Source organism: Periplaneta americana, chromosome 15 (assembly GCF_040183065.1).
Source record: "Periplaneta americana isolate PAMFEO1 chromosome 15, P.americana_PAMFEO1_priV1, whole genome shotgun sequence".
NCBI classification, from domain to species: Eukaryota; Metazoa; Arthropoda; class Insecta; order Blattodea; family Blattidae; genus Periplaneta; species Periplaneta americana.
Genome location: NC_091131.1, coordinates 62,109,406 through 62,134,860, shown reverse-complemented (window position 1 = coordinate 62,134,860; position 25,455 = coordinate 62,109,406). Strand labels below are relative to the sequence as shown.

At 36.2% G+C, this 25,455-nt stretch overlaps 1 protein-coding gene across 2 annotated transcripts in view; it reads left to right on the top strand.

The window, feature by feature from the left end:
- Nucleotides 1-25,455, top strand: part of LOC138715010 (trypsin-7-like) — an 88,048-nt gene that overhangs the window by 42,798 nt on the left and 19,795 nt on the right. Inside the window, exons 4-6 of one of the 2 annotated variants that reach the window (XM_069847388.1) lie at nt 2,828-2,916; nt 6,234-6,369; nt 22,748-22,849. In XM_069847388.1, the coding sequence (XP_069703489.1) occupies nt 2,828-2,916; nt 6,234-6,369; nt 22,748-22,849 (327 nt within the window). Of the gene's footprint in view, nt 1-2,827; nt 2,917-6,230; nt 6,370-22,747; nt 22,850-25,455 lie in introns of both variants that reach the window. The other variant, XM_069847387.1, reaches the window with a different exon arrangement.

Below are 25,455 nucleotides of genomic sequence, written 5' to 3'. Positions count from 1 at the left end.
ACTGCCGATGTCAGATCATTGACATCATCAGGATTATCAACTTCTGCCTCTTCGTCGGATGACGGTCTGGTACATCTGTATTTGAACCTGAGTTTCCTTCAACAGATCGCAGATTCAGGAATAGCTAAGGAAAATTTTCTGTTCCTCGAAACCTTGCAATCAAATTACCTGGAGTCATTGTTCTGAGACAAGCAGGTGACAACAGTTCACCAAATCTTGAACATGTGATCTTTCTGACACTTCATGCACCAGCCAACTCCCACCTGGGCCTTATTAGAGACCTGCAGTTTTTCTTCAGTCTCTTGCTCACTACTACCTCGCCACCAATTATATCTTAAATATAATTATATTATCTTCAAAAGGAATAAAACAGCTTTCGAAAAATATTTAATACCTGAAGTATTACTTACAAATGGCTGCAGAAATACGTAAAAACTGCACTTTCTATGATTAGCCAGACAAACAACTCAAAACACAGCAACATACAATGGCGGCAAGCCAGTTACAGCTGACATGTGATATTAGTATCGATCAATGCGCATTAGTAGAGGATTCAATGGCTGTTGTCATCTAGCAGATATCGTTTATACTTTCAGCACAAGAAGAGGTGGGCCTTGTTAAGAGCTGTGGCTTGTTTGATACACGTACCTCACTTCAGTAAGAGTTCGGATCTGACGTGTTTCAAATGAGATTGGATATACCAGTATTCTGGAGTAGATTTTAATTGGGCGGGAGTCGGGATCTGCGCTAGGGAGCGGCTCCGGATGGACGTGATGGCGCGCTACCGTCTGAGCTATGTCGGTGGCTTTTTGTATTGTATTTCATATGTTAAATCGTACCTTCATTCTTCTCCTTGTATTGTTTCTTTTTCATTTTGTATTGCATTGTAATATGTCTTGGTACGTTATTTTTATTGAATGGGCCTATGTGAACTGCATCCAAGCACGAGCTTTTGCTCCTTCGGGTGTTATAATTAAAAACGTTACCTATATAATCAGAAGGAAACAGTTGTATGTAACTGGAAAATTATAATATTCATAATATTAACACTATATTATTTGGAAATCGTCAAGATCATAGAGAATTTCTGTCCAAAATAATCAAAGTGTCGAACATTTTTTTTTTAGGAAAACAGATTATGAAGTTCATCTTCCATACACAAACGAAAACTAATCGTTGTGGAAACAATTAAAAATTAAACGACGATGATGAAAATGATGGTAATAATAATAATAATAATAATAATAATAATAATAATAATAATAATAATAATAATAATAATAATAATATACTCTTCATTATGGCGATAGCAGAAATTTTTTCATAATTTACAATTACATCCTTTAGCGACATTAACTTTCATTTACCCACAGCTGTGGAGTAATGTTTAGCGCGTCTGGCCGCGAAACCAGGTGGCCCGGATTCGAATCCTAGTCGGGGCAAGTTACCTGGTTGAGTTTCTTTCAGGGGTTTTCCCTCAATTCAATATGAGCAAATGCTGGGTAACTATCGGTGCTCGATCCCGCACTCATTTCACCGACATTATCACCTGCATCTCATTCAGACACTAAATAACCTAAGACGTTGATAGAGCGTCGTAAAATAACATACTAAAAAACTTTCGTTTTATATGCAGTCATATATGGAAATCTCTATACAGCAATGGCATATTGTGCCGTTTTAGTTTCGGCACACTATCTTCCTCTCTTTCTTTTCTTTTTTTCTTTATTCTTGTTATTTTCTTTTTATTATTAGTAACCCTTACTGTTCATAGGTGGCTTCCTTCCCCTCCATTTTAGTCTTTCTTCCTCCTGTAGATAGCTTGTTTTATTTTCGCCATTCTTGGCCTCCCTTTCCTCACGCATAAGGAGCGAACTTAGTTATCACGTGACAGGGGCTTTGATTTTCATTGGCCATTTTTGCTTTCATTTTTTTCTTTAGCGTCGGTTTTCCTGGGGGAGAATTTCGACAAGTTGTTAGTTTGGGGGAGACTCTCATGGAGTAAGGTTGGATGACAGCTGTGGAGAGCTGTGGGTTGGTGTAACGGCTATCCGTGATGGGATCACGAATAACCCAGTTCTGGAGGGACGTGGACTACTGTAGTCTGGGATCGAACGGGGTTTGTGATTTACTACAGGCAGAAATATAGCCGAGCTGCGGTGAAGTATGCTGTGTGATTATGGAGGTTTGAGTGTTGAAGAGAGACCATTGTTGAGTTGGTTTCGAGACTGGCCTACCAGGAATCATAACAGGTTTTTATAAGTCAGTAAGGTTAAGTTTATTATGATTAGTAGAAAGATTTTGATTTCATATAGAGTATGAGATTATTTATGAATAAACTGGCATTCGTCAACTATGTTATATTGGTTGTGTTTGGTTGTGTATTAGTGCCTTTCGGCCATATCAGACAAGTTGGAACTTGTCTAGCAAGCTACTTGTAATTACAACCTGTGAGTACAGATGGCGTTACTAGTTTATGTAATGGTGAATACCAGTTCAGTGACCTTCAGTGGCAAGCCAGTGTCGATGCGTTGGTGAATTATCAGTGATTGTATTTTTATTGGAGACCTTGGTTCATTTCCATTTTTCTATAGTGTTATTAATAAATGTGAACAGAGAGAGTTGATTATTTATATGGAGTGTTTTCTTTGTACCACCTTACCAAAGAGAGAGTCGACCCTATCATACCTTTCGACGGCAGGGTAATACTTAATTGTTTAAGTATTATTTACTTATCATTTTTACCAACTATACAAAGTAGACTGAGGCCGAACGTAGCAATATATAGCTATTTGACTTATAATTTGGTTGAATTTTTTTTTTGCAGTTGTCGCTTCAAAGCACGTGGCAGCACAAATGCGGCGCGGTCATGATCAGCAACGAGTGGGCAATCACGGCAGCGCGCTGCACCTACGGGTGAGTAAATACCACGCAGCAATGTGGATACAAGGCATTGGAAGTCAGTTGGCACTTTTGAAATAGTATCTGAATGCAAGCAATGAAGTTTAGCGTACGTTTCCTTGACAATAGATAATGAAGGATAATGCAATCAGATGAAAAGAATGACAAAGTTTTATTAATATTTTCAGGTTATTAGTTGCGCATCGGCATTAAACAAAATAAGTTGTAGAACGTCTAATGTTTATTGCATTCTCAAATGGTGAAAATAATCAATTTCCTGATTTTCGCGGAAAACACACTTTCGACTCAATTCACAAACAAAAAGTAATATTATACCTACGTACTGTCTCTCTGCCTGAAAGACTGTATACTGTACAACGATTTCTCCTAATTATTCGTCAGATTTTTTTCATATTTCAGTGTATACGAGCAGATTTATTGACAATACTGCATTGCATTATAATGATATTCGGTAATTATTAGTGCTAAATAATAATAATTCTAATTCAATAATCGTTAGATGATTTCCTTCCTGATATTCTGTATTACACAGAATCAAAATTAAATTACAAAAGGGATGGTACGGATACTAATAATAATTTGTGATAAGGATTCGAGGTCGGCTTTGGTCTAGCTAGGCCATTGTGCAATTAGACAACTGTTTTGGATTCATTCGCCACATTCATATTCCTACGTAAACGAAAAATTGCTGACCAATTGACACTATCATGGACAGGTTTTCAACCTTCTGTAAATATATGACACGGTTTTCCTATCTTGATATCCTTCCCAGAGGAAGATATGATAAAGATTTTATCGGTGTGTGCAAATTGCGAACCTATATTATAGCGGTTCTAGTCCTACATGTAAAATGCGAACTAACCCTAATCACGCATACATATAAAATGTGACCTAACCTCAGTTACGGATAAATGAAAAATGCGAACTTAGAGGAAATGAGCGACGCTAACTTCCACTCTAATCCACGCTTATGACATGACTGACATCGCAAAATCTTGTGTGCTCAAAAACTTTCTCATCTCCTCACTGAGCTATATCATGTTAAAATGGGATTTTATTTAGGGGTTGCTGAAAGATAAGCATGCTCCAACGGGGTTGTACTTCCATTTCTGTATTCAATCATTTTCCTATGCAGGATATCAAAATTATGTTTTGCCTGTCGTTTCTTTTATAGTGAAGTAGAGTTTTATTTCTAGTAACATTTTTGGAAAGTTTCATTTAGAACTTGTATAGCCTTGTTTTCCATATTTATATTATTTGTGACTGTAAAAGAAAACGTGTAGGCCATTATTATTAAATATGTATTATACTATGTATAAAAAACTAGCTAATACCCTCACTTCTCTCTGTTAAATACTTACATAATAGACAATGTTAAAAAAAAACTAAAAGTCGGATGTTTATTTCAAGAGATTATCAGAGGATCTAAGGCTAACAATACATACAAATGCTCATTCTTTAAAAGTTTATCTGGGTGTATTCAGTCCTCATTGTACTAGTAACAAGGAAGGTATCTATTAGTGGCGGGCAAATCATCTTATCTCTCGCTCGCTCTCTCAAACGATTCAGACTACGAGAGTCACAGTCCCGAGAATGACGTTATCGAGAATGTAACGATCGACAACGAGAGAGACTCGGGAACTCCCGCTTGGAAAGTGGACAGGAAGCACCTCGCAGTCCAAGACACCTGGCTCGATTCCGACTGAATTAGCAGTCATACGATTGTACTTACGCAATTGTGTGAGTAGGTTTACTAACATATTAAAAAACCGTGTAAGACAAAATTGTCAGACAATTGTGACATCTATACATGTATCCTGAGGCACAATTATTAACTACTACTGCTATTGCTATCATGATCACAATAATAAAACAGTAGTAATATACTTTGTAAATTGTGTTCTATAACTTGGTATGAATTGTTCAGGATTTATTGTTATGAATCACTAAAATGTCATTCCCATGATCGGGAATATTACTGTGTCAATCAGTAACAATAAGGCCCGCCCTGCTGAACCAAAGTAAGAGATTATTATTACACTCTGTAAGCACATCCTATCAAAGAGCCTGTGACGTTTGGCAAGACACTGAATATTATATCTTTTCTCTTCCTACCCTACAATGATGCGAGGGTCGAAGGGAAGGGATTAGATATGTGTTCCAGCTTATGACGTCTGCCTCAATTGGAGCACGTTTTTGCATCCCTGTTCTACACGTTTTTAGACCGCGTAACGTGTAATCTCTTCTAGACACTAGGGTGCTATTCATAGACATTTCGCAGCACGCGCTATGAGCGTATTAAGCTAGCTCCGGCTATCCACTGGTTACTTGTACAGAATTCAAATAATATCTTATCGCTAACACTGGTTTATGGATACGAAAAACGCTGATCATTCACCGGAAACACGCGCTAAAAATGTCTATGAATACGGCCCTTATAGATTGGGAGTTAATACGTATTTTTGTGCTTTCTTTAATCTTGGAATTAATTTCACCCTCTAGCTCTGATAAAAAGGACGTTAAAAGAACAGAAATTAATAAATTAATACAATTAATCACGAATGAAGTAGGAGGTATGTGTAAATTGGGAAAATATTACAACAATTATAATTTTACTCTCTCGAACTTTTATAATGCAATATGTACCACATTAAAGACAAACGAACAATGATGGTAATACAAATCTGGCTTTAAGGTATAGCTCCCTGTGAAGCAGACTTGAATAATTTCAAGGGAAAAATTGTTCCGGGGTCGGGTATCGACTCCGTGACCTTTGGCTTAGCGCACCAACGCTCTACCGACAGAGCTATCCAGAAACTACACCCCACATCGTCTCTCATCATCTGGCGTCTTGTCAGCCCACTTGAGATGTGAGGATATAAAGGGAAAAATTGAGACGATGTCGTGTGTAGTTTCTGGGTAGCTCAGTCGGTAGAGCGTTAGTGCGCTAAACCTAAGGTCCTGGGATCGATACCCCGCTCCGGAACAATTTTTCCCTTGAAATGAGGGTAATGTAGATTAGTGTAGTAACTATAATTGCTATTTTCTTAATGTTTTCAAATTCCCAGCAAAAAAATATTATGCTATTCCGTTGCTTTTTATTATGCATATCAGAATAAACATGTCATTACACTTACGGCAGTAAAAATGGTCAGGAACTTGTAATATATAATTTTATGTAAAGTTGGACGAATGGTTGTGCGGGAATAAATTTGGAATTTTAATACCAGAAGGAAACAAAATACACAAGTCTTAATCTTTCCGAAGTGATTTCGTCACGTGATAAGGCTGTGTGTGATATTTTGCAGTAGAAATGTGGTGTATATGTCAGTGAGAACGAGGCAGTCCTCCCTCTCAAGCCGCATGGGCCGAAGAGTAGGATTTGAGAGGATTCTTTATTACAACTACAACAATGAGACTTATGAAAACGACATCGCCGCCATACAGGTGAGTTTGCTTCCTTTGATTTTTATTTTATTTTATTGGGTTATTTTACGACGCTGTATCAACATCTAGGTTATTTAGCGTCTGAATGAAATGAAGGTGATGATGCCGGTGAAATGAGTCCGGGGTCCAGCACCGGAAGTTACCCAGCATTTGCTCGTATTGGGTTGAGGGAAAACCCCGGAAAAAACCCCAACCAGGTAACTTGCCCCGACCAGGATTCGAACCCGGGCCACCTGGTTTCGCGGCCAGACGCGCTGACCGTTACTCCACAGGTGTGGAGGCTTCCTTTGAAGTTCTTTTCTAAATATATAATTAATTTAATATCTCTACTCTTTTCGTGTGACTTAATTCATGGGGGGGGGGCTTTTCAGCCTCTCAAAACAACACGATCCGTTCGCGCTTAAGCAACGTTGCCTAGTTGTAATGTTAAGATTCAGTCGCTGTTAGTTATGGTAAGTTAAATATTATATGCGCCTAGACAAAATAGTATAGCCACGAAGAAGCTGAGACGTAAGAACTAAGTCGCGTGAAAAACATTATAATTCATAAAGTCGTAACAAGGAAAGGATTTCGTTCGGACAGAAATTTTTGGCTAAAACTTTATCCAGAGACTTACCTCACAATGGTGATGAAGACCGTAAAACATGCATTTGTGTAACTCTTCGTTTGGTTGGTGTTGGTCAATATATTTCTTAAAAAATGTAGCCTACATGAGGTTTCTCTATAAAGTGCATAAAACAGCATGGAGCAGAGCAATAAGCACAACGCGCAAAAGAAATATTTGAACAATCAATCTTCTGCATCACACTCCATTGCTGAAAAATCAAATACGACTTGAATTATATTTTGGAAGTCCGAGGCTTGTTCAGGATTAACATAACCAGCTGACTGGCAAGAATACTGAAAAATAGGGCGGTATACTGGAGCAGACAACTCGTTATGGATAGCAGAGTACATTTTCATTATAAACACTCGATTTCCCAATTTAAGTTCTGGATTCTCAACAAGAGTTTTATGTAATCTGTTATCCCCCTAGCATAAGTTTTGTATCGCCTAAAGAAATAGACATTCAGAAGCTGGATATATTTATTTATTTTATGTGGAATGATCAGAAATTTTTGGCTTGAAATGATTCATTCATCAAGGTTGTGTCCTTGTGCACACTCCATGAATGACACAACAGTATACACTTTTGATGACCTTCAAGATTTTGAGACAGAACTTTGGGGAAAAATGTTCTTAAATGGTCTTTAGACGCTTTACCACTCGCACTAGTTTCTACCATATATCAGGGAGAAGGTTTTCTTCAATCTGTTTCTTTATTTTTGGGTCAAAACTTAATTCTTGAAGACAGATATTTAGCTTTTTTATAGACACCACTCATTGAAAGCCCTACCTACACTATTCTACGGAGCAGAAAATTTACAGAAGCGATAAAGAATAAAGACATTTGAAGAAATTGTTACAACCACTTGCAGGATACAATTTGTTGATCTTAAAAAGAATAAATATATTTATGCAGAATTATAAATGCATGTGTTAGGCGGCGCTTTAAAAATAAACTAAATGCCCAACAGTATAAAAATAATGGTACAGTTTTTAGAGAGTCAATGCAAGAGGTAGAAGAGTTTGTTCAAACCAATGACAATGCAAAGGCACTGTTTCGACTTTCAATAAAATATAGCATTTTCTCATCTAACAGTATACGAAGTATTTTATGCAAGGCTGCTGTGGTTTCACAATTTTGTTATTATCAGCCAAAGAACAGGTAAAAGTATAATGTTTATGTCTCAAGGAAACATAACAAGGAGGGACTAAATGAAGTTCTTTCATGTCTAAATATGCACATCAAAAAATATTTAGATGAAAATGTGGACGAGTAATTTTTGTTTTATGATGAGTGCATTGGCCAAAATCACAATATGACCATGACAATTTTTGTGCAGAAATTCAAAAAGATAACTCAGCTATTTCCTGTGAGGGACCACTCGTATTTTCTTTGCGACCAGCACTTTGGTATCATTGAAAAGTTGAAGAAGTGTTGGAACTGGTTAAGGAAACGTATACTGTCTATGAAGTAGGCTTATAGATATGGAGTAAGTTACTGATTTTAAAATTGATTTTGAGAAGTTTTTTTAAAACTATTACTAAAGAGAAGAAAAGATGAAAATGGAGCGCAATATGAGACCAATAATCCACGGGACCCATACCTATACAGCAAAGCAAACTTCATGATGTGAAGTCCTTAATAAAATACAATGTAAGATTCATTAACACTTTAGTTGGAAGTGACAATGTAGTGCCTAATGAGAATGGAGACTATGGTAATACTTGACTGAGATCATTCATGGTACTAAAAAGTGTTAATGACAGTGGCGCCTGGAGCCACTTTGTCTGAGATGTTCAAAGACATTCAAGTTATAAACGAAAAGTAGCAATAATGTATCGTTTTATATCGTGAATATTTAATTTAATAATAATAATAATAATAATAATAATAATAATAATAATAATAATAATAATAATAATAATAATATAATAAATTAATGGACCCTTAAAGTTTTCTAAACTGTTCTGTATTTGAATTCTCTTTTCCTGTCATTTTCAGCAATGAGTCCAATGACTTTCTGGCTAAAATTAGGAATCTTGCTACCAGATGTAAAATAAATTCTTCACACCTTTCTTAGACTAATGTCAGTTATAACTAAACAGCATACAAGGAAAACAAAAGAAAGAATTTTTATACTACATCAACAAATCTATTTGTTTTCTGCAGAAACATTTTAACAGCTTTTTCCAAGTTTATGTTGAAATCTATAATGTAGAAAGTGGATTTTATAATCGAGTATTTATTTTATTCATAATTTATTGTTTCTCATAAACACAACAGAATTACGTGCATATCGATCGTCTGGTTCAAAAGTGCGACAACTCAAGAAAATAAATCGCTTAGAAAGGAAAGTGTTCTGGTTCATAACCACGACAATTATAAATGAGTCAGTATTCAGGACGAGCATTTCTAAAGCAGTTTATTTCGTTGTGTTTTCTTTTCGGTTGTAAATATGACTTATCTCAATATTGAATCGGAAAGATCTCCGAAAGGGGCTTTCAGTGTATAAATAACTAAAAAATTGCAATTTTTGAGTTGTCGCACTTTTGAACTGAACGATCGATATATGACGCCAGATACCGTATTGTTTTTTCTTACACTCTTTTGGGTAAAGTATTTGCCGGCAAGAAAGCTAGCCCTAGCATGAAATTAATATCCCTTATTTAGTGCTGCCATCTCGAAATGAGTTGTCAACTGAATGGCGCGGATAAGACCTTTCCTCCTGCCCTTTGCAACCCCGTGAAGCTCCATCGGATTGGTTACAAAACACTTCTGCGCACGCTCCTACAGAGTTGATTGCAGCTAGCTCGAATGATAAATACAGTATATACACTGCCGAGCAAAAAAAAAAAAAAAAAAAAAAACGCAACACTTGAATAAATTTGAAATATCAAACTATAATACAAATTATAACATTCCTGTGTGCTTCTACGGACCTGTTTGTCTTAAGCAAGTATTAATTCATGTTATGGAAAGGAAAGTATATTCATTGGGTGGTTTATGACACCCTTTTTTGCCACTTCCAGTCCCTTACTCTACATTTATTACTGTGTCATTAAAATTTACAACCCTAAGCACAGCAACCAAAACAAAGCTACAACACTATTGTTTTCTTTTTATGCTTATAATGGAATTCTGTCATAATGAACTCAGTTTTAAACAAAATTCACGAGAGTTAAGATGCCGTTAAGCCCCGAGAGCGCCACTAGAGTAGTGACATTGGTAGAGAATGACCACTGCTTACGTTATGTGACTCATGTGTTGCATACATGGCCCCGTAGCTCTTGAAGATTATCTGAAGCATGGTGACGGACATTCCTTCCTAAAATATCCCACAGATGATCAATTGGGTTAAGATCCGGACTACGTGATGGCCATTGCATGAGTTGGATCCCTACTTCATTGAGGTACTAGAGGACATATCTCGCAACACGAGGACGTGTATTGTCTTCCAAGAGCACGAAATTGTCACCAATAAAAGATACAAAAGGAAGAACATGTTGCCCAAGGATTTCTTTCATGTAGCGATGGGCAGTAACAAACTCACCCTCCACAAAGACAAGGTCCATTCGTAGAGTAAAACTGATGCCTGCCCACACCATCACTGAACGGCTATGAAATGCTGTCCTTGATGAAAATTTTCATGGAGAATACCTTTCTCCAGTCCTCTTCAACACTTTTTCTCTTCCATCTGGGGATCTGAGGCAGAATTGGGTCTCATCAGAGAACAAAACTGTTCTCCACTGTTCCTCAGCCCATTTCTGTCTTCCTTTGCAAACAGTAAGCGAGTTTGACGATGTTGTCTTGTAAGTTCTGAGCCAGGAGCAGGTCTTCTGGAGATCAGGCCAGCATCATGTAACCTCCTCCTTATAGTACACTCACTGACATTCACACCTCGCACTTTTTCCAGTCGATTTCTGGCTTAGACCACAGTGTTGCGGCGGTTACGCGGCACTTGAAGGCGCAAGAACTGATCATCTATTGCAAGAAGTTAATCTTTTCTTACCATATCCCGGTCTTCGAGAATATGAACGAAGTTCCCTGTACCTCTGCACTGTACGTGAAACCGTCGACGAAGTTGTATGCAACACCTGAGCCACATAACGTAAGATGCGGCCATCCTCTACCAACGCCACTGCTCTACCAGGTTTCATGGGTTTTAACGTCATCTTAACTCTCTTAAACGTTGTTTAAAACTCAGTTCAATATCACAGAATTCCATTATAAGCAAAAAAAGAAAACAAAAATGTTGTAAATTTGTTTTAGCTGCCTGTGTTTAGGATTGTAAATTTTAATATCACAGCAATAAATACAGACTAAGGGACAGGAAGTGGCAAAGACAGTGTCACAAACCACCCAATGGGTAAACTTTTCTTCCAAAAACACTTGCCTAACATAAAGAGGTCCATACAAGCACACAGGAATGCTATAATTTGTATTATGGTTTAATATTTCAAATTTATTCAAGTGCTGCGTTTTGTTTTGGTCGGCAGTGTACTTGTACAGCTATATACAGCAGCGCATGAGAAGGAGAACGGCATTGCTGTCTCTGACATGGCGCGGTAATTCAAATCGATGTTTGAATCACTTTATGGAAAACCCGTATTTTTATAAAATTTGTGAACTTACAGCGCTCTGAATGTAGGCCTACACTTGAAAATAAGATATAATTACAATTTATTTAGGCAATGTCATGGCACTAGGACACTACCCCTAAAGCCGCCCCTGGTTAAAGGTATACTATGCAGTATAAAATATTGAATATTTTGATAAAATTGCATATTATACCGGGCAGTAGTAAAACATTGTATAAAACTTTTTACGTTTTGTAGCGTCCACATCAATAATGTTTGTGTTGATGTAACAATGGGGAATATTCAGCCACAATATTTCCATCTTTTGAAATTGAATATGAAACCAGTATTTCCTGTCAACAAAGCTTGCACGGGACTCGTACCTATAAAACAAAAGAAATTTGATGATGTGAAATATAAGACACTGTAAGATTCATTAATTCTCTAGTTGGAAGTTGAATTGAAGTATTTAATGAGGATGAAGGCTATGGTGATACTTGATTGCAGGGTTGCCAGATAAAGGAATTGAAATCGTCGTACCAACTTATGAAAATTGTCGTAATTCAGCATAAAATTGTCGTACATTTCGCAACTTCCTAATGTATTTCTAGTCCACCGCTGTGTAGTAATGGTTAGCAAGTCTGATCGTGAAACGAGCGGATCGGAGTTTAAATCTTGGATGAGACGAGTAATCTGGTTGAGATTGTTTACGAGTTTTCCCTCAACCCATTAAGAGCAAATGATGGGTAACTTTCGGCGCTGGAGTCATTTCACTGGCATTGTCACCTTAATGTTATTACGGAGTTGATAAAGAATCGCAAAATAAATCTATATATATATATATATATATATATATATATATATATATAAATTAAATTATGGTGTATTTCACGACGCTCGCAACTGCAGAGGTTATATCAGCGTCTCCAGTGTGCCGGCATTTTGTCCTACAGGAGTTCTTTTACATGCCAGTAAATCTACTGACATGACCCTGTCGCATTTAAACACACTTAAATGCCATCGACCTGGGCCAGGATGGAACCTGCAACCTCGAACACAGAAGTCCAGCGCTATACCGACTAGCTACCGAGGCTGATTATATATACGTATATATTGTATAATATATGTCTACCAGTAAATTTTAGTTCTAATTAAAATACTACTAATTATTGTTCACATCCACAATGACATTCAGCATTGAAACAAATCACCACCCATTTCTTCACCTTCAACACTGTCACCGCAGTAAGGCGTGCACGATGACGCTTGATTAGAAACAACTTTGTTATATTTAAAGTCAGCAGAAATTTTATCTTTGGCTGGCGCGGCGGCTGATAGGCCTAATTTAGTATCAATAAATGCGGCGGCGGAAAACTATATAAAATTAATTCATCTACAGTCAACTCAAATCCGACACCTCTATAATGTCGGCGCGTTTAGACTTCTTAATGCTACTGCGGTACTGTTTAATTCATAAAAGATTTCCTTTATCAAACAAACAGGGAAGTTAATAACATTAAACTCGTATTACTTTGATATAACCGCGCCGTACACGTGAAACCTAGAGCTCAAGAAGAAACATTATGACTTGCATGGCAAGGATAGTTACCAGATCGATTTTCAAAGCATTTCCCCCCTTAAAAGCATGTTTTTTCATATTAGTCCAGGACATACTAAATGAAGAAAAGTTATCTAAAAGGAACGAATTAACCATAAATTTTATTTTAATTATAAACCAACATTATAAATTCCCAATTATTTTTTCCCTTCAGTGAAATAGTCGTACAAAATTGCGTACGACTTAGAGTGCGGTCGTACCTCGTACAATTAGTCGAAATAGTCGTATGCGTACGACTATAGTCGTACGTATGGCAACCCTGCTTGATTGTAATCACGGAAATGAAAAGTGTTAATGACATCCTAATTCATTCGTTCATAGTCTTTTGCCCAAGAGCAGGTCTTTCACTGCCAACCAGCTTTCTCCAGTCATTCCTATTTTCTGCCTTCCCCTTTGTATCGTCATATGATCAAATTATCTTAATGTCGTCTATTACCCGATATATGCTCCGAACTCTTTTCTCGATCACCATTCCTTCCAGTGCATCCTTCAGTAGGCAATTTCTTCTCAACCAGTGACCCAGCCAATTCCTTTTCCTCTTTCTGATCAGTTTCAGCATCATTCTTTCTTCATCCACTCTTTCCAACACAGTGTCGTTTCTTACTCTATCCATTTCACATGCTTCATCCTTCTCCATATTCACATTTCAAGTGCTTCTATTCGCTTCTCTTCACTTCGTCGTAATGTCCATGTTTCTGCCCCATACAATACTACGCTCCACATAAAGCACTTCACTAGTCTCTTCCTTAGTTCTTTCTCCAAAGATTCGCAGAAGTTGCTCCTTTTCTATTAAAAGCTTCCTTTATCACTACTATTCTCCTTTTGACTTATTGGCAGCAGCTCATCTTACTGCTTATAGTACACTCCAAATATGTGAAGCTGTCCACTTGCTCTACTGCCTTCGTAAGTTTACCTTCTTAATTTTCTTCCTATGACCATGGTCTTCGTTTTGTTGGCATTTATCTCCATTCCATACTGCTCACAGCTGTCATTTAGCTCCAATAGCATATCCCTTAGTATCATCTCCTCTTCTGCTAACAATGTCATATCATCAGCAAATGTTAGGCCAACACACTTTATTCTTCTTCCTCCTACTATCACTCCTCCCATGTTCTGAAAACAGTTCTTCACTAAATCCTGCAAATAGATGTTGAACAGGGTAGGTGTACTCCTCTCCCTATTTCACTTCCTTCTGACATTTCTTCTCCTATTCTGACGCTGACTTGTTGTTTCATATAAAGGTTACTGAACAGTCTCCTCTTTTTCCAATTCACGCCAATTTTCTTTAGGATCCCCACAAGTTTATTCCAATCCACTCTGTCAAACGCCTTTTCTAGGTCCACAAATACTATAGAGCAATTCCACGAAAATGTCATACTGAGGTGAATTTCTTGAAATTGATCTAGGAGTATTTTTGTTGAAGAAATATGTTTCTTTATACTTTAAATCGCCTTATTTCGTAAGATAATGTTTAAAATATTCTTTCTTTTAGTCTATAACTTGCTGCAGATCTTGTCATATTCCAAACGCTTAAAAAAACACGTATAGATACTTATGTTTCGTGTCACAATTTGGACACGTAAATTTGTTTTATTTCGAGCCGTCTTTTTTGTATACTATATTTTGGTCTTTCCTTGAAGTAAATATGTAATTAGTTGAAGTATCCTAAGATCCTAAATAACTTAAAATCATTATAATTATTTGTACTGTAAGTTACAGTCAGTCCGTCACAAGAAACATACAAAAACTCTTCCACACAGCACAATAATTGACAGATTAAAATTTCCTTTGGTATTCTGCGTTATTACTACATGACCAATAACAAAGTATTAGAACATTTTCTTCTAAAGTGATTTCGTTTTCCGCAGCGGCATTGTGAGTGACTGACATGTCTCTCTCTCAGCTGTTATGCTGTTCATTGTCACAGCGTGCTTAGTTACTTGGAAGGCCTTGGTGAAGTTATACGTGAACTGGTGATAAGTGTGAAAAAAGCAAAATGAGATTCAGGCAGCTCATTGGAGCAATAAGCAGGTCTCAAAATTTACTGCTGTTGCCTTGTTTAAACAGGAAGGTGACAGGGAAGTTCAGAATAAATCGTCTGCATTAGTGTCAAATTATGTAGCACATGACAAATAGGCTATGCAGTGAATGTTTGTCTATGAAAAATGTTTTCGGAAATTTTGGCGATTCTTCCGAACATTGAGGTGGTAAAAATATTTTCAGATAAAGCAGCGAGTCATTTTAAACAGAAGTAAACATTGAGCAATGTGACATTGCTTGCTCGCATATTTGAATTTAACATAGAATGGAACTTCTTTCAGCCACATCATGGCAAAGGGGCCGTGGATGTGATTGGAGGCCAAGTAAAAAGGATGGCATGGATGCCTGCGAAATCGGGGAAGAAGATACAAAGCGCTACAGAATTTTGTAACATTGTGAGCAATAAAAACATCCAAATTATTGTTAAGGAGGTAGCACAGATTGAGATAGACGAATGAAAAAAGTATCTCGAAAAACGATTTGAACATCTTGCACCTGTTCCGGCATCTCATGGAGTTCATTACGTGAAAGTATTAGATCCCTATGTTGTAGAATATGTACAACTGTCTTGTGAACAATCAGTGCGAAAGGTCCACAGGTTCCGTGTGTGAAAAGAAACTAAAGTTTGTTCCGATACCAAGTGACATATTGACAGTGTTCCTGCAGTACATACTTGTTAGACTAAATGAGTGAGTCAACGAGTGCCGTAGAGTGCTTCTACGTGTTTAATTCCAATGGTTCAAATTCAATCTAAAAGCAGAACTCAACATTCTAATCTATTATTATGAACATAATATATAACAGCCATAGGCATGGAAAATATAAACTGTGATCTGCGTCACCTTATCGTAATCGATAAGGAGGTCAGTGCCAGATGATTAGGAACGCGCTTGAATAACGTAACGTACTGTCTTAGGCTGGGGAGTTGATGCCATATAGAGTGATAAGCGCTGTCAAGGTTGCTGTGACACTCTTATAGTCCTAAAATTAAATACCAATGCATATGGCTTGTATATACAGTATTTAATCACAGAGAAAGGACTATATATGCTATTAAGTAGGCCTATATAATACTTGTATGTGCATTAATATGTGTCATTTAAGATGCATGGTTAAGCAAACTAATTTTTGTATACTGGAAAACATATTAACCGAGCGGGCTAGCGGAGTGGTAGAGGGCTGGCCTTGCATTCGGGAGGTCCGGGGTTCGATCCCAGGGGCCGGCAATCCTAACTGAGGTTTTTCATGGTTTCCTCAGTTATTTCCAGTCAAATGCCGGGATTGTACCTCTTGAAAGTCCGGCCATGGACGGCGATCCTTCCCTTAACCCTTTCATATGTGTGAGTGAATGCTGTGTAATGTCTTCAATGTTTGTGTTGTATCGGAGCTGATCCCTCGTCCGGGGAGGCCCTCCATGTCCTTGTGTGGTCAAAAAAGTATGTATGTGATCCACAGTTTAATTCCTCTCCCGACAGGTCGCGGCCCTGTAAGGCCCGGGTGGCGTGGGTCGTGTAAATGAACCTACAAGGGAGAGGTTAAACTCAGGGGAAGAAATAAAGAAAGAAAGAAAGAAAGAAAGAAAGAAAGAAAGAAGGAAAGAAAGAAAACATATTATTCATTTAAATTAATCGTTATGTTAATTTACTACTTATTTTGTACTATTTACGGTTCTGTAAGTGCAACTTCATTTTATAATTCAGAGATGTCAGTCAGTTACAGAATGAGGTCAGTCTGTTACACATCACTTTTTCGGCCATAACTCCATTACTAATCGTGGTTTGGAGGTCGTTTTCAACTTAAACTGAAGATTACAATTTCCTTTCCGAACTATATTTTGCAAAATTGTATCAGCAATGACAATTCAGAGAAATCTGTGGAGAACCATGTTCACCCGAAGAGAGAGTTGACATTTATGTCAGTCTGTTACACACACTTTGGACGTAAATAAATAGTATACTTTTCCTATTAAAGACATTTATTTTTATATGTATCTTAAGTGTACACTTCCCTCTATAAAATCCTGCGGTGACACAGTCTAATTTCAACCCATTATACAATTTAGGCAGACATTTTGCTGTCAAAGTGTACTGTAAATGTCAGTCAGTTACACGTGGAATTGCTCTATATACACTTCAAATTGCATCTCTCGTATCTTTTCGCTTCCTGAACCCAAACTGCTCTTTTTCCAACTGTTCTTTCATCGTAGAATATAAACGTCGATTCAGTATTCGCAGAAGAATCTTCGCCAAGTGCGATATCAAGCTGATAGTCCTGAACTCGTTCCATTTCTTGGCATTATTTTTCTTCGGTATTGGAAGCAACATTGTCTCCGTGAAATCTTCAGGGCAGTCACTTTGCTCATATATTAAGCATAATGATGGAATTTCTTTCTTGTCTTCAACCAAGCATTTCACTAATTCAATGGGGGTTTCATCAACTCCTGTTGCTTTCTCATTCTTCATTTCCTTAAGCGTTAGTTCAACTTCTTCCCTTAAAAAAGAAAATCCTTTTTCATCTTCTGATACGGCTGCTTCGTCTTCTATAGACAAGTCATCTGGACGATTCCCTGTCTCATATAACTCTTCTACATATTTCGTCCATGTGTTTCAGTATTCCTTGCTTGTGTGTTATTTCATTTCCGATTTCGTCCACTATCAACCACATGTCTTTGCTTTTCTTATTTGTGAAGTCCAAACATTTTACTTCGCTGTACATTAAAAATCATAGTCGACCTGGTTGGCAAGTCGGTATAGCGCTGGCCTTCTATGCCCAAGGTTGCGGGTTCGATCCCGTGCCAGGTCGATGGCATTTAAGTGTGCTTAAATGCGACAGGCTCATGTCAGTAGATTTACTGGCATGTAAAAGAACTCCTGCGGGACAAAATTCCGGCACATCCGGCGACGCTGATATAACCTCTGCAGTTGCGAGCGTCGTTAAATAAAACATAACATAACATAAAAAATCATATCTTTCTTTTCTTTCTAGATTCTCTATTCCTTTACATTTCTCTTTCATCCAGTCTCCTTTCGCCTTATCAGTTTCTCTTCTTAGTTCGTTGTTAAGTTTCCTATAGTTTCTTCTACCGTCTTCTGTGTTGATGTTTTTCCATTTTCTCCTTTCCTCCATCTTGTCCAACATTTTCCCTGTGACCCAAGGTTTCTTAATTCTCCCACATTCTCTGTATATTGTTGTCTGTATACAGCTTTTTAGACGAGTCCATTACTCATTACTATTCTCAGGTGTGGATTGTAATGTAGCAGCTTTCTCTTGAAAATTTGCTTCAAACTTTTTTTTTCTTTTTCATTAATATCCTAATATGGAGAACAAAGTATTCAATAATTTTATAAAATGGCCTATTATACTGGGGGTTCATAGCATTTTATCTTGCATACTGTACGTGTAGTAAGATAAAACAAATAAACAACATTTAAATTATATACGAGATTACTGCAGAAAACTGGTTTTTGTAAGTATGCATATACTTCACCAGAAGTCCAACATATTTGTAAACCCCTGAGTAAACAAAGTTCAGATATCTCATTTCATTACCTTCAGTAATAGTAGACTGAGAGCAGCTCTAACCTGTAGATATATTTTTGTTTCCATTTTTAAAACATTTTCTCGTAATTAGTTTTCTGCTTCTCCTGAAAAATGTTAGTTCTGAAATTGAGAAGTTTTTGAATTGGCCGTATCTTGGGAAGAGTACTTTCAATGCTAAAGCAGCCTCCTTCTCACAGGAAGCAGCATCTTAATGAAAAGCAGGATGTCGTCGTGATGTATAAATTCTGGCCAAAGTATAAGTAGAAAATTTGGAAATAATAATTGTTGTACTGTAAACGAGCTGTTCGGTTTCTCTAATTGCTCTGGAGTCAGAAGGTATGTAGAAGACTCACTTTTTGTGGTTTCCAAAAGTCCAATAATGAATTTCCTAGATAGGTCCTGTAGGATCGGTGGTTTCATCTATGAATATCCAAATTTTCTTCCCACCAACTTAGGCACGAATTCTATTAACAGCTTCTTCATAACACAAGTTTAAATATGTTTTTCTTATTTCTGACTGATGGAATCTCCTTTTTAATGTACTTTTCCAGGAATCTCCTGAGAGAATTGTTTTCCAATTTCCTGCTTCCATGAAGGTTTTGCATAGGTCGAGAGAAAACTGAGATTGTTTCCTGGATGTGGCGACCACGTTGGAATTGAAGATATCTTCTTCAATCCAATAATTTTAGCAGGATTAGATTTATCTTTAGTTGCTGAATTTGAAAGGCATGTTGGTCCGACAAGTTAACAAATTTAAAGAAACAAATATCAAAAGTCCTTCAATAACTGTCTATTCAAAAATATAAAATATTACATAGGTTACATGAACATATTCTGACTAGCGCTTTCGCTATTATAATAGCATCTTCAGGTCAGACTTGCGTGATATTAAGCTTTTCATATAAAGACATAGATGGACAAGTAACGTCGAAATGTGTTAAGGTACATGACGTGAAGATATAAAAATACAATGATAAGAAAAGTAAAATTTGACTTATGAACAGTCTAATATATATATATATATATATATATATATATATATATATATGATAGTAAAACCTTCATGAGGTCTCAAAAATTAATACATAAAAGTATTTGACATGTGTGCAGCTTATAGATCTAAATTTGTTTAAAAAAAATTGAGGCCTGCAAGATATATATATGCAGCTTAAAATAGAGACACAGACAGTTAAAAGAATAACAAATTAAAATATTGTTTTGCATCAGTCATCACGACGTGGCAGCACATTGTAAAATCTGCAAAAATCAATAATAAATTTTAGTGAAGGGACCTGTATAGAACCAGAAAGAGAAATGAAGTGACGATAAACTACTTACAAGGTCTTTGGTCTTGGCGTAATAAAAGAAAGTGATGTTGCCTGGTCTGTGGCGTAGTAGTGACTGGTGAAATAACACAGTATGAAAAAACACGTCATGATGTAAGTGGAGGGGGGTACGTGCCGCAGTGAGAAGAGTTTCCATTGGCTAATTTAAATAAGGGGTTACCGAAACTAGGTAATTGTTCATTAATTAATGAAACAGTATTATTAAGCGATTTAGCTATGTAAAATTCTTCAGCAACTAAATTAAAGGTTTCTTTACTGATGGGTTTTAAAATCTGTAAAGCGTCGGACATTTTTTGAAGTTCGTGGCTGTTCTCAATCAAATGGGTTGCGAATTTGGATTTATTACGATTGTGACGAAAATCTGCTTTATGTTCAGAATATCTAATCCTAAAATTCCTTTTTGTTTGGCCAATATACTTTTTTGGGCAATTCTTACAATGCAGCATGTACACTCCACCACTGGCATATTTATCAAAGTTATGTAACCTATGTAATATTTTGTATTTTTGAATAGACAGTTATTGAAGGACTTTTGATATTTGTTTCTTTAGTTGCTGAGGTGATTTCGTAAAGAATGAGGAGCAACTGAGCTACCCGGGAACTCTACCCGACACCGATCCAATTTTTCCCTCTGTATCCACAAAGTGGGCTGACAACCGTAAGCAACCAACTTCGAGTGCACACTAACTCCGTGTGACTTAAATTGTGGTTTTCTGTTAACGAACAGTGACGTGTATTATACAAATCAAGATTTCAGGTATAACTCCCTGTAAAGTTAATTTGAACAATTTTTCCCTCGAAATTATTCAAATCAACTTTACAGGGAGTTATACCTGAAATCTTGATTTGAATGAGGAGCATTTTTTGTTGTTCTGTCGGACAAAATGTAATATGTTTACTTTGCTCAACGGTTCAATTAATTATCACGCTGAATATTGTATTATTATTATTATTATTATTACTATTATTATTATTATTATTATTATTATTATTATTATTATTATTATTATTATTATTATTACTGACCACTATATGTTTCTATAATTATTCTGTATATGCATGAACATTGATATTTTTAGATCTTCTCCCTACAAGGATAAAATTATTGGGTTTTGTCTCAATTTTAATCATCTTAGTCTTTAGATGAGGGTAACTATATATTTATTAGTTATTCATTTAATAATAATATTGTAGAAAAATCGATTCGATATTATGTGTCAACGAACTGTTAAACGCCAGGAACTGACATGTCTTGAATCATAGCCAGGAACAGAAAGATGACATAAATAAATGTAAGGTAGACAATTACCTAATGAGGTTTGAAATATCTCATGCTCTAAAGCCATTTAATAGAACAGAATTTCTCAAAAGAGTAATGGTTAAAATAGCTTAAATAACTTGTCCATAAGAAGTTTTTAATTTTGAAAAACTACGAATTTCTGGACTAAGCATCGAGAGAAGAATTTAGAAAATTCCTGATTATATTGAAGAGGAAGGTTAAAAAAAGAAGCAGGAAACATCGTATATTTTTCACTGGCTCTTGATGACAACAGTGACATTACTGATACAGCAAAGTTTGAGATTTTTATCCGCGGGATTGATCAAGATGGAACCACCACTGGTTGTAATTTTCTTGCCAAGTACCTTTCCTCCGTCTCCTTACTTCATAGGCTATCTGTCGTATGTAATCACTGCAGTTCGAGTTTTGGTCACCGCTGTTTTACGATAACAACTAACATTTTTGTATTTTTTCCCACGCTATTAACAGTATTGAATTTCTAAAATGTTTGTATTTTCCTAGCGCTATTAACAGTATGGGATGTTTTCTTTTAGAAGGCCTTGTAAAATTGTAAAAGTGCAGGATTACTGGGTTTTCCGACAATTATCCTTTTCAGTGAATATCTATGCTGTGTTGGCAAGAAGTTTATGATGTGACAATTCCCTTGGTTTTTGTTGCTGTTATTCAGATGGAAGTGTTTGCGAGTATACTGAAAGAACAGGAAGGTATGTTAAAGACTACCCAAGTAGGCTGCCAGAGAGGATGAGAGAGGAATCTATTATACTAGTTTTTGTAAAAAATATTGACAAGGACAGCGGTAGGATTGGTTCCGATTCAAAAATCAAGAAATCTAACTGATCTCCACTTTTATGTGTCTGAATTTAACATTTGTGGTAGCTGAGTGAACAATAAATACATCTAATTCCAATAATGTAAACTAAAATCACAATAATTACATAGGCCTAAGTTAGTAAAGTAATATATTCTACCACAAAAGTCTGTCTCCTTTTTTCACAAAAAAAGTATAAAGAATAAACACATTAATATATATTAATTATACTTATTAAAGTATTTTTGAAACAAGATTTTATACAGAAACGGCAATGAAGGCATTAAATTTTGGAATAGAGAATTTCGTTAAAATAGGCGAAAAGAAAAATAAAACAAGGCAAAATAAAAAAACTCATAGGCTAAAATACTGAGAACGACATGGAAACATTTTCTCTTTAATAACAAAAGTTCAGTATCTGCAACTAATAAAAAAAGGCATTTTGCCAAATTTTTAGGCTCTACTTATGATATTCAAGGTCTGTTGTGCGCATCTTCCCCCACATTAAAATACAAATGATGATGTGAGTGTTTTACCCGCAGCTGTACCTGCCCAGCCGTGCGTCATTCGAGTGGATACCTATGCGGACCTCACCAGTAGAGGAAGGGACTACTGGATTTGTTCTTGGATGGGGCAAGCTTAAGGTCTGTACATGAAACAAAGAAAAACTGTAGTTGAGGCGGTCCCTGGAATAATAATTTAACATCAGTTACATCGATTTCCCGTTGCCAGCATATATTGAATTCTTAATAACACATTTCCGTCCTGACAAAATATTATTTCCCAACAACAAACACAGAACTCTCTAGAAACATTCTGAGTGTCTTTTTGTGCAATGCTGTTACGAGATCTAAAATGTCTGATGCTCTGTATCTCAAATTCAACATTTTCTAGTCAAGTTCTTGTTCCATAGATCGCCTCAATTATTACTGGATACTCAGTTTTAAAATCTAGGTTATACTAGGCCTACGTCTAACGAGTGCATCTTCAACAATGTGTGGAAGACAGGGTCATTTGGTCAAGATACGCTTGTTGTGGATGTATGTGTAGACATTGTCATTGTGATCGTATGTTGTTTTAAGTAAAAGCCCAGCCACAATGTATAAAATATGTGGAAAGGCCAAAATGGGTCATGTATCTCTTACATGTTCTACCAACATTTCTCTTTCTAACTGGCTTGTAGTTAGGCATTCTCTATGCAATACCTTAGTTTAACATTCGATTTACATGCTCATAATATTTTTATTCATAGTTTTTTTGTATGGTTATGAATGTCCGTGATTCAGATCCATGTTGAGATGACAAATGTTTTATAAAGATTTAAAGTTGTGTCTGGTCTGAGCCTTCTCATTACAGTTCGTCTCGTCGTTCCAATAACCTTATGGAGCTTTTGTAATTTGTGTTCTACATTGGTAGATTTGTAAGTAGGATAGATTGCAACCTAGGCAATTAAAAGAACTCACAAATTCACATGCTCTACGGCTTCATCTATGTTTCTACAAATCGAAAATTTTATTTGTGTGTTCAAATGTGCAGGTTGTATTTGCTACTAATATTACTACAGTAATTAAAACAATTTACAGTATAGCCTACACATGATTTTAAAATCAAATTTATTTCTCCAACGCTGTGAAGTAACGGGTATCATGTCTGACCGTGAAATGAGCGGACCTGGGTTCAAATCCTGGTTGGTACAAGTTACTTGGTTGAGTTTTTTTCCTGGGTTTTTCCCTCAACCCATTAAAAGCAACTGCTGGGTAATTTTCAGCGCTGGAGCCTGGACTCATTTCGCTGGCATTATCACCTTGATCTCATTCAGATGCTAGATAACTATTGCAGTTGATAAAGCGTAATTAAAATAAACCAATTTAAAAAATGAAATAATTTGCCTATATTTTATTCTTGTCTATCTATATTTCGGGATGACTTTCAATTCCTTTTTTAATTAGACACGATACTTCTACGATTAAGATTGAGGTATGCACTTGACGCTCATAATTTTTTTCTCTATTTCTTTATTATTCAGATGTATATGACACAGTATTTCTTCATCTTGAAAATTTTCCGAGCATATTTTATCTTAAAAGTAAGTTTTTCTTAACTAAAGATTACTGTCACTTCTGTGTCTTTATCATCGCATTGTTCAATTCGTTTCAAATGCATATTTTCTTGTTTACATTAAAATCTGCTACACAATGACTCATAAGTTACAATTCTCGTATTAACCTTTAAGTATTAGAACAAATACTATTCCTCGCGTCTACTGAAAGTTTTAAACTCGGTTTCACCAATATTCGTCGACTTTTTCTCAACAAAAAGCCAAATTAAAAACTGATACCTTCCTTGTGTTTTCAACATATTATTATTATTATTATTATTATTATTATTATTATTATTATTATTAACAGCTAGTACCACCCAAGCTCTTTCTTAATATATATATATATATATATATATATATATATATGTTTTTGTTTTCTAATGCCAGGCGTTTGACAATAAAGTCATTTGACCTCTTGCACTCCAATATTTTTCAAAGATATTATCATGAAGCACAGATTTTGAGGTGTTCCGAATCCATTTCTTGGTTTGAGTTGCACAATGGGCAGTTAGGGGACTGATATATTCCAATTCTATGCAGGTGTTTGGCCAAACAATCATGGCCTGTTGCCAATCTAAATGCAGCTACAGACGATTTTCGTGGTAAATCGGGAATTAACTGTGGATTTTATGCAGAGAGTTCCATTTTTTCCCTTGAGATTGTGTTATCAAATTTTGTTTGTTGAAGTCTAAGTATGTAGATTTAATAAATCTTTTCACAGAGTAATACGTAGATTTAGTAACAGGTCTGTAAGTAGCAGTGCTACCCTTCTTTGCTAGAGCATCGGCATTCTCGTTTCCCAGGATTCCACAATGTGATTGTATCCATTGGAATACAATTCTTTTATTGAGTGATATTAATTGAGAGAGCATTTTAGTTATTTCTGCTGTTTGAGATGAAAGTGTGTGTTTAGAGACTATTGATAGAATAGCTGCTTTGGAGTCTGACAATATAACTGCATTTTTAAATTTATTGATGTGGCATTGAAGATTCCTGAGACTTTCACTTATTGCAATGATTTCTCCATCAAAACTTGTTGTTCCATACCCAAGAGATCTATAAAGTGAGAAGAGACAGTACGTAACACTTGCACCGGCCCTTGTTCTCTGGAGATCAAGGATCCGTCAGTGTATAAATGAAGCCAGTTTT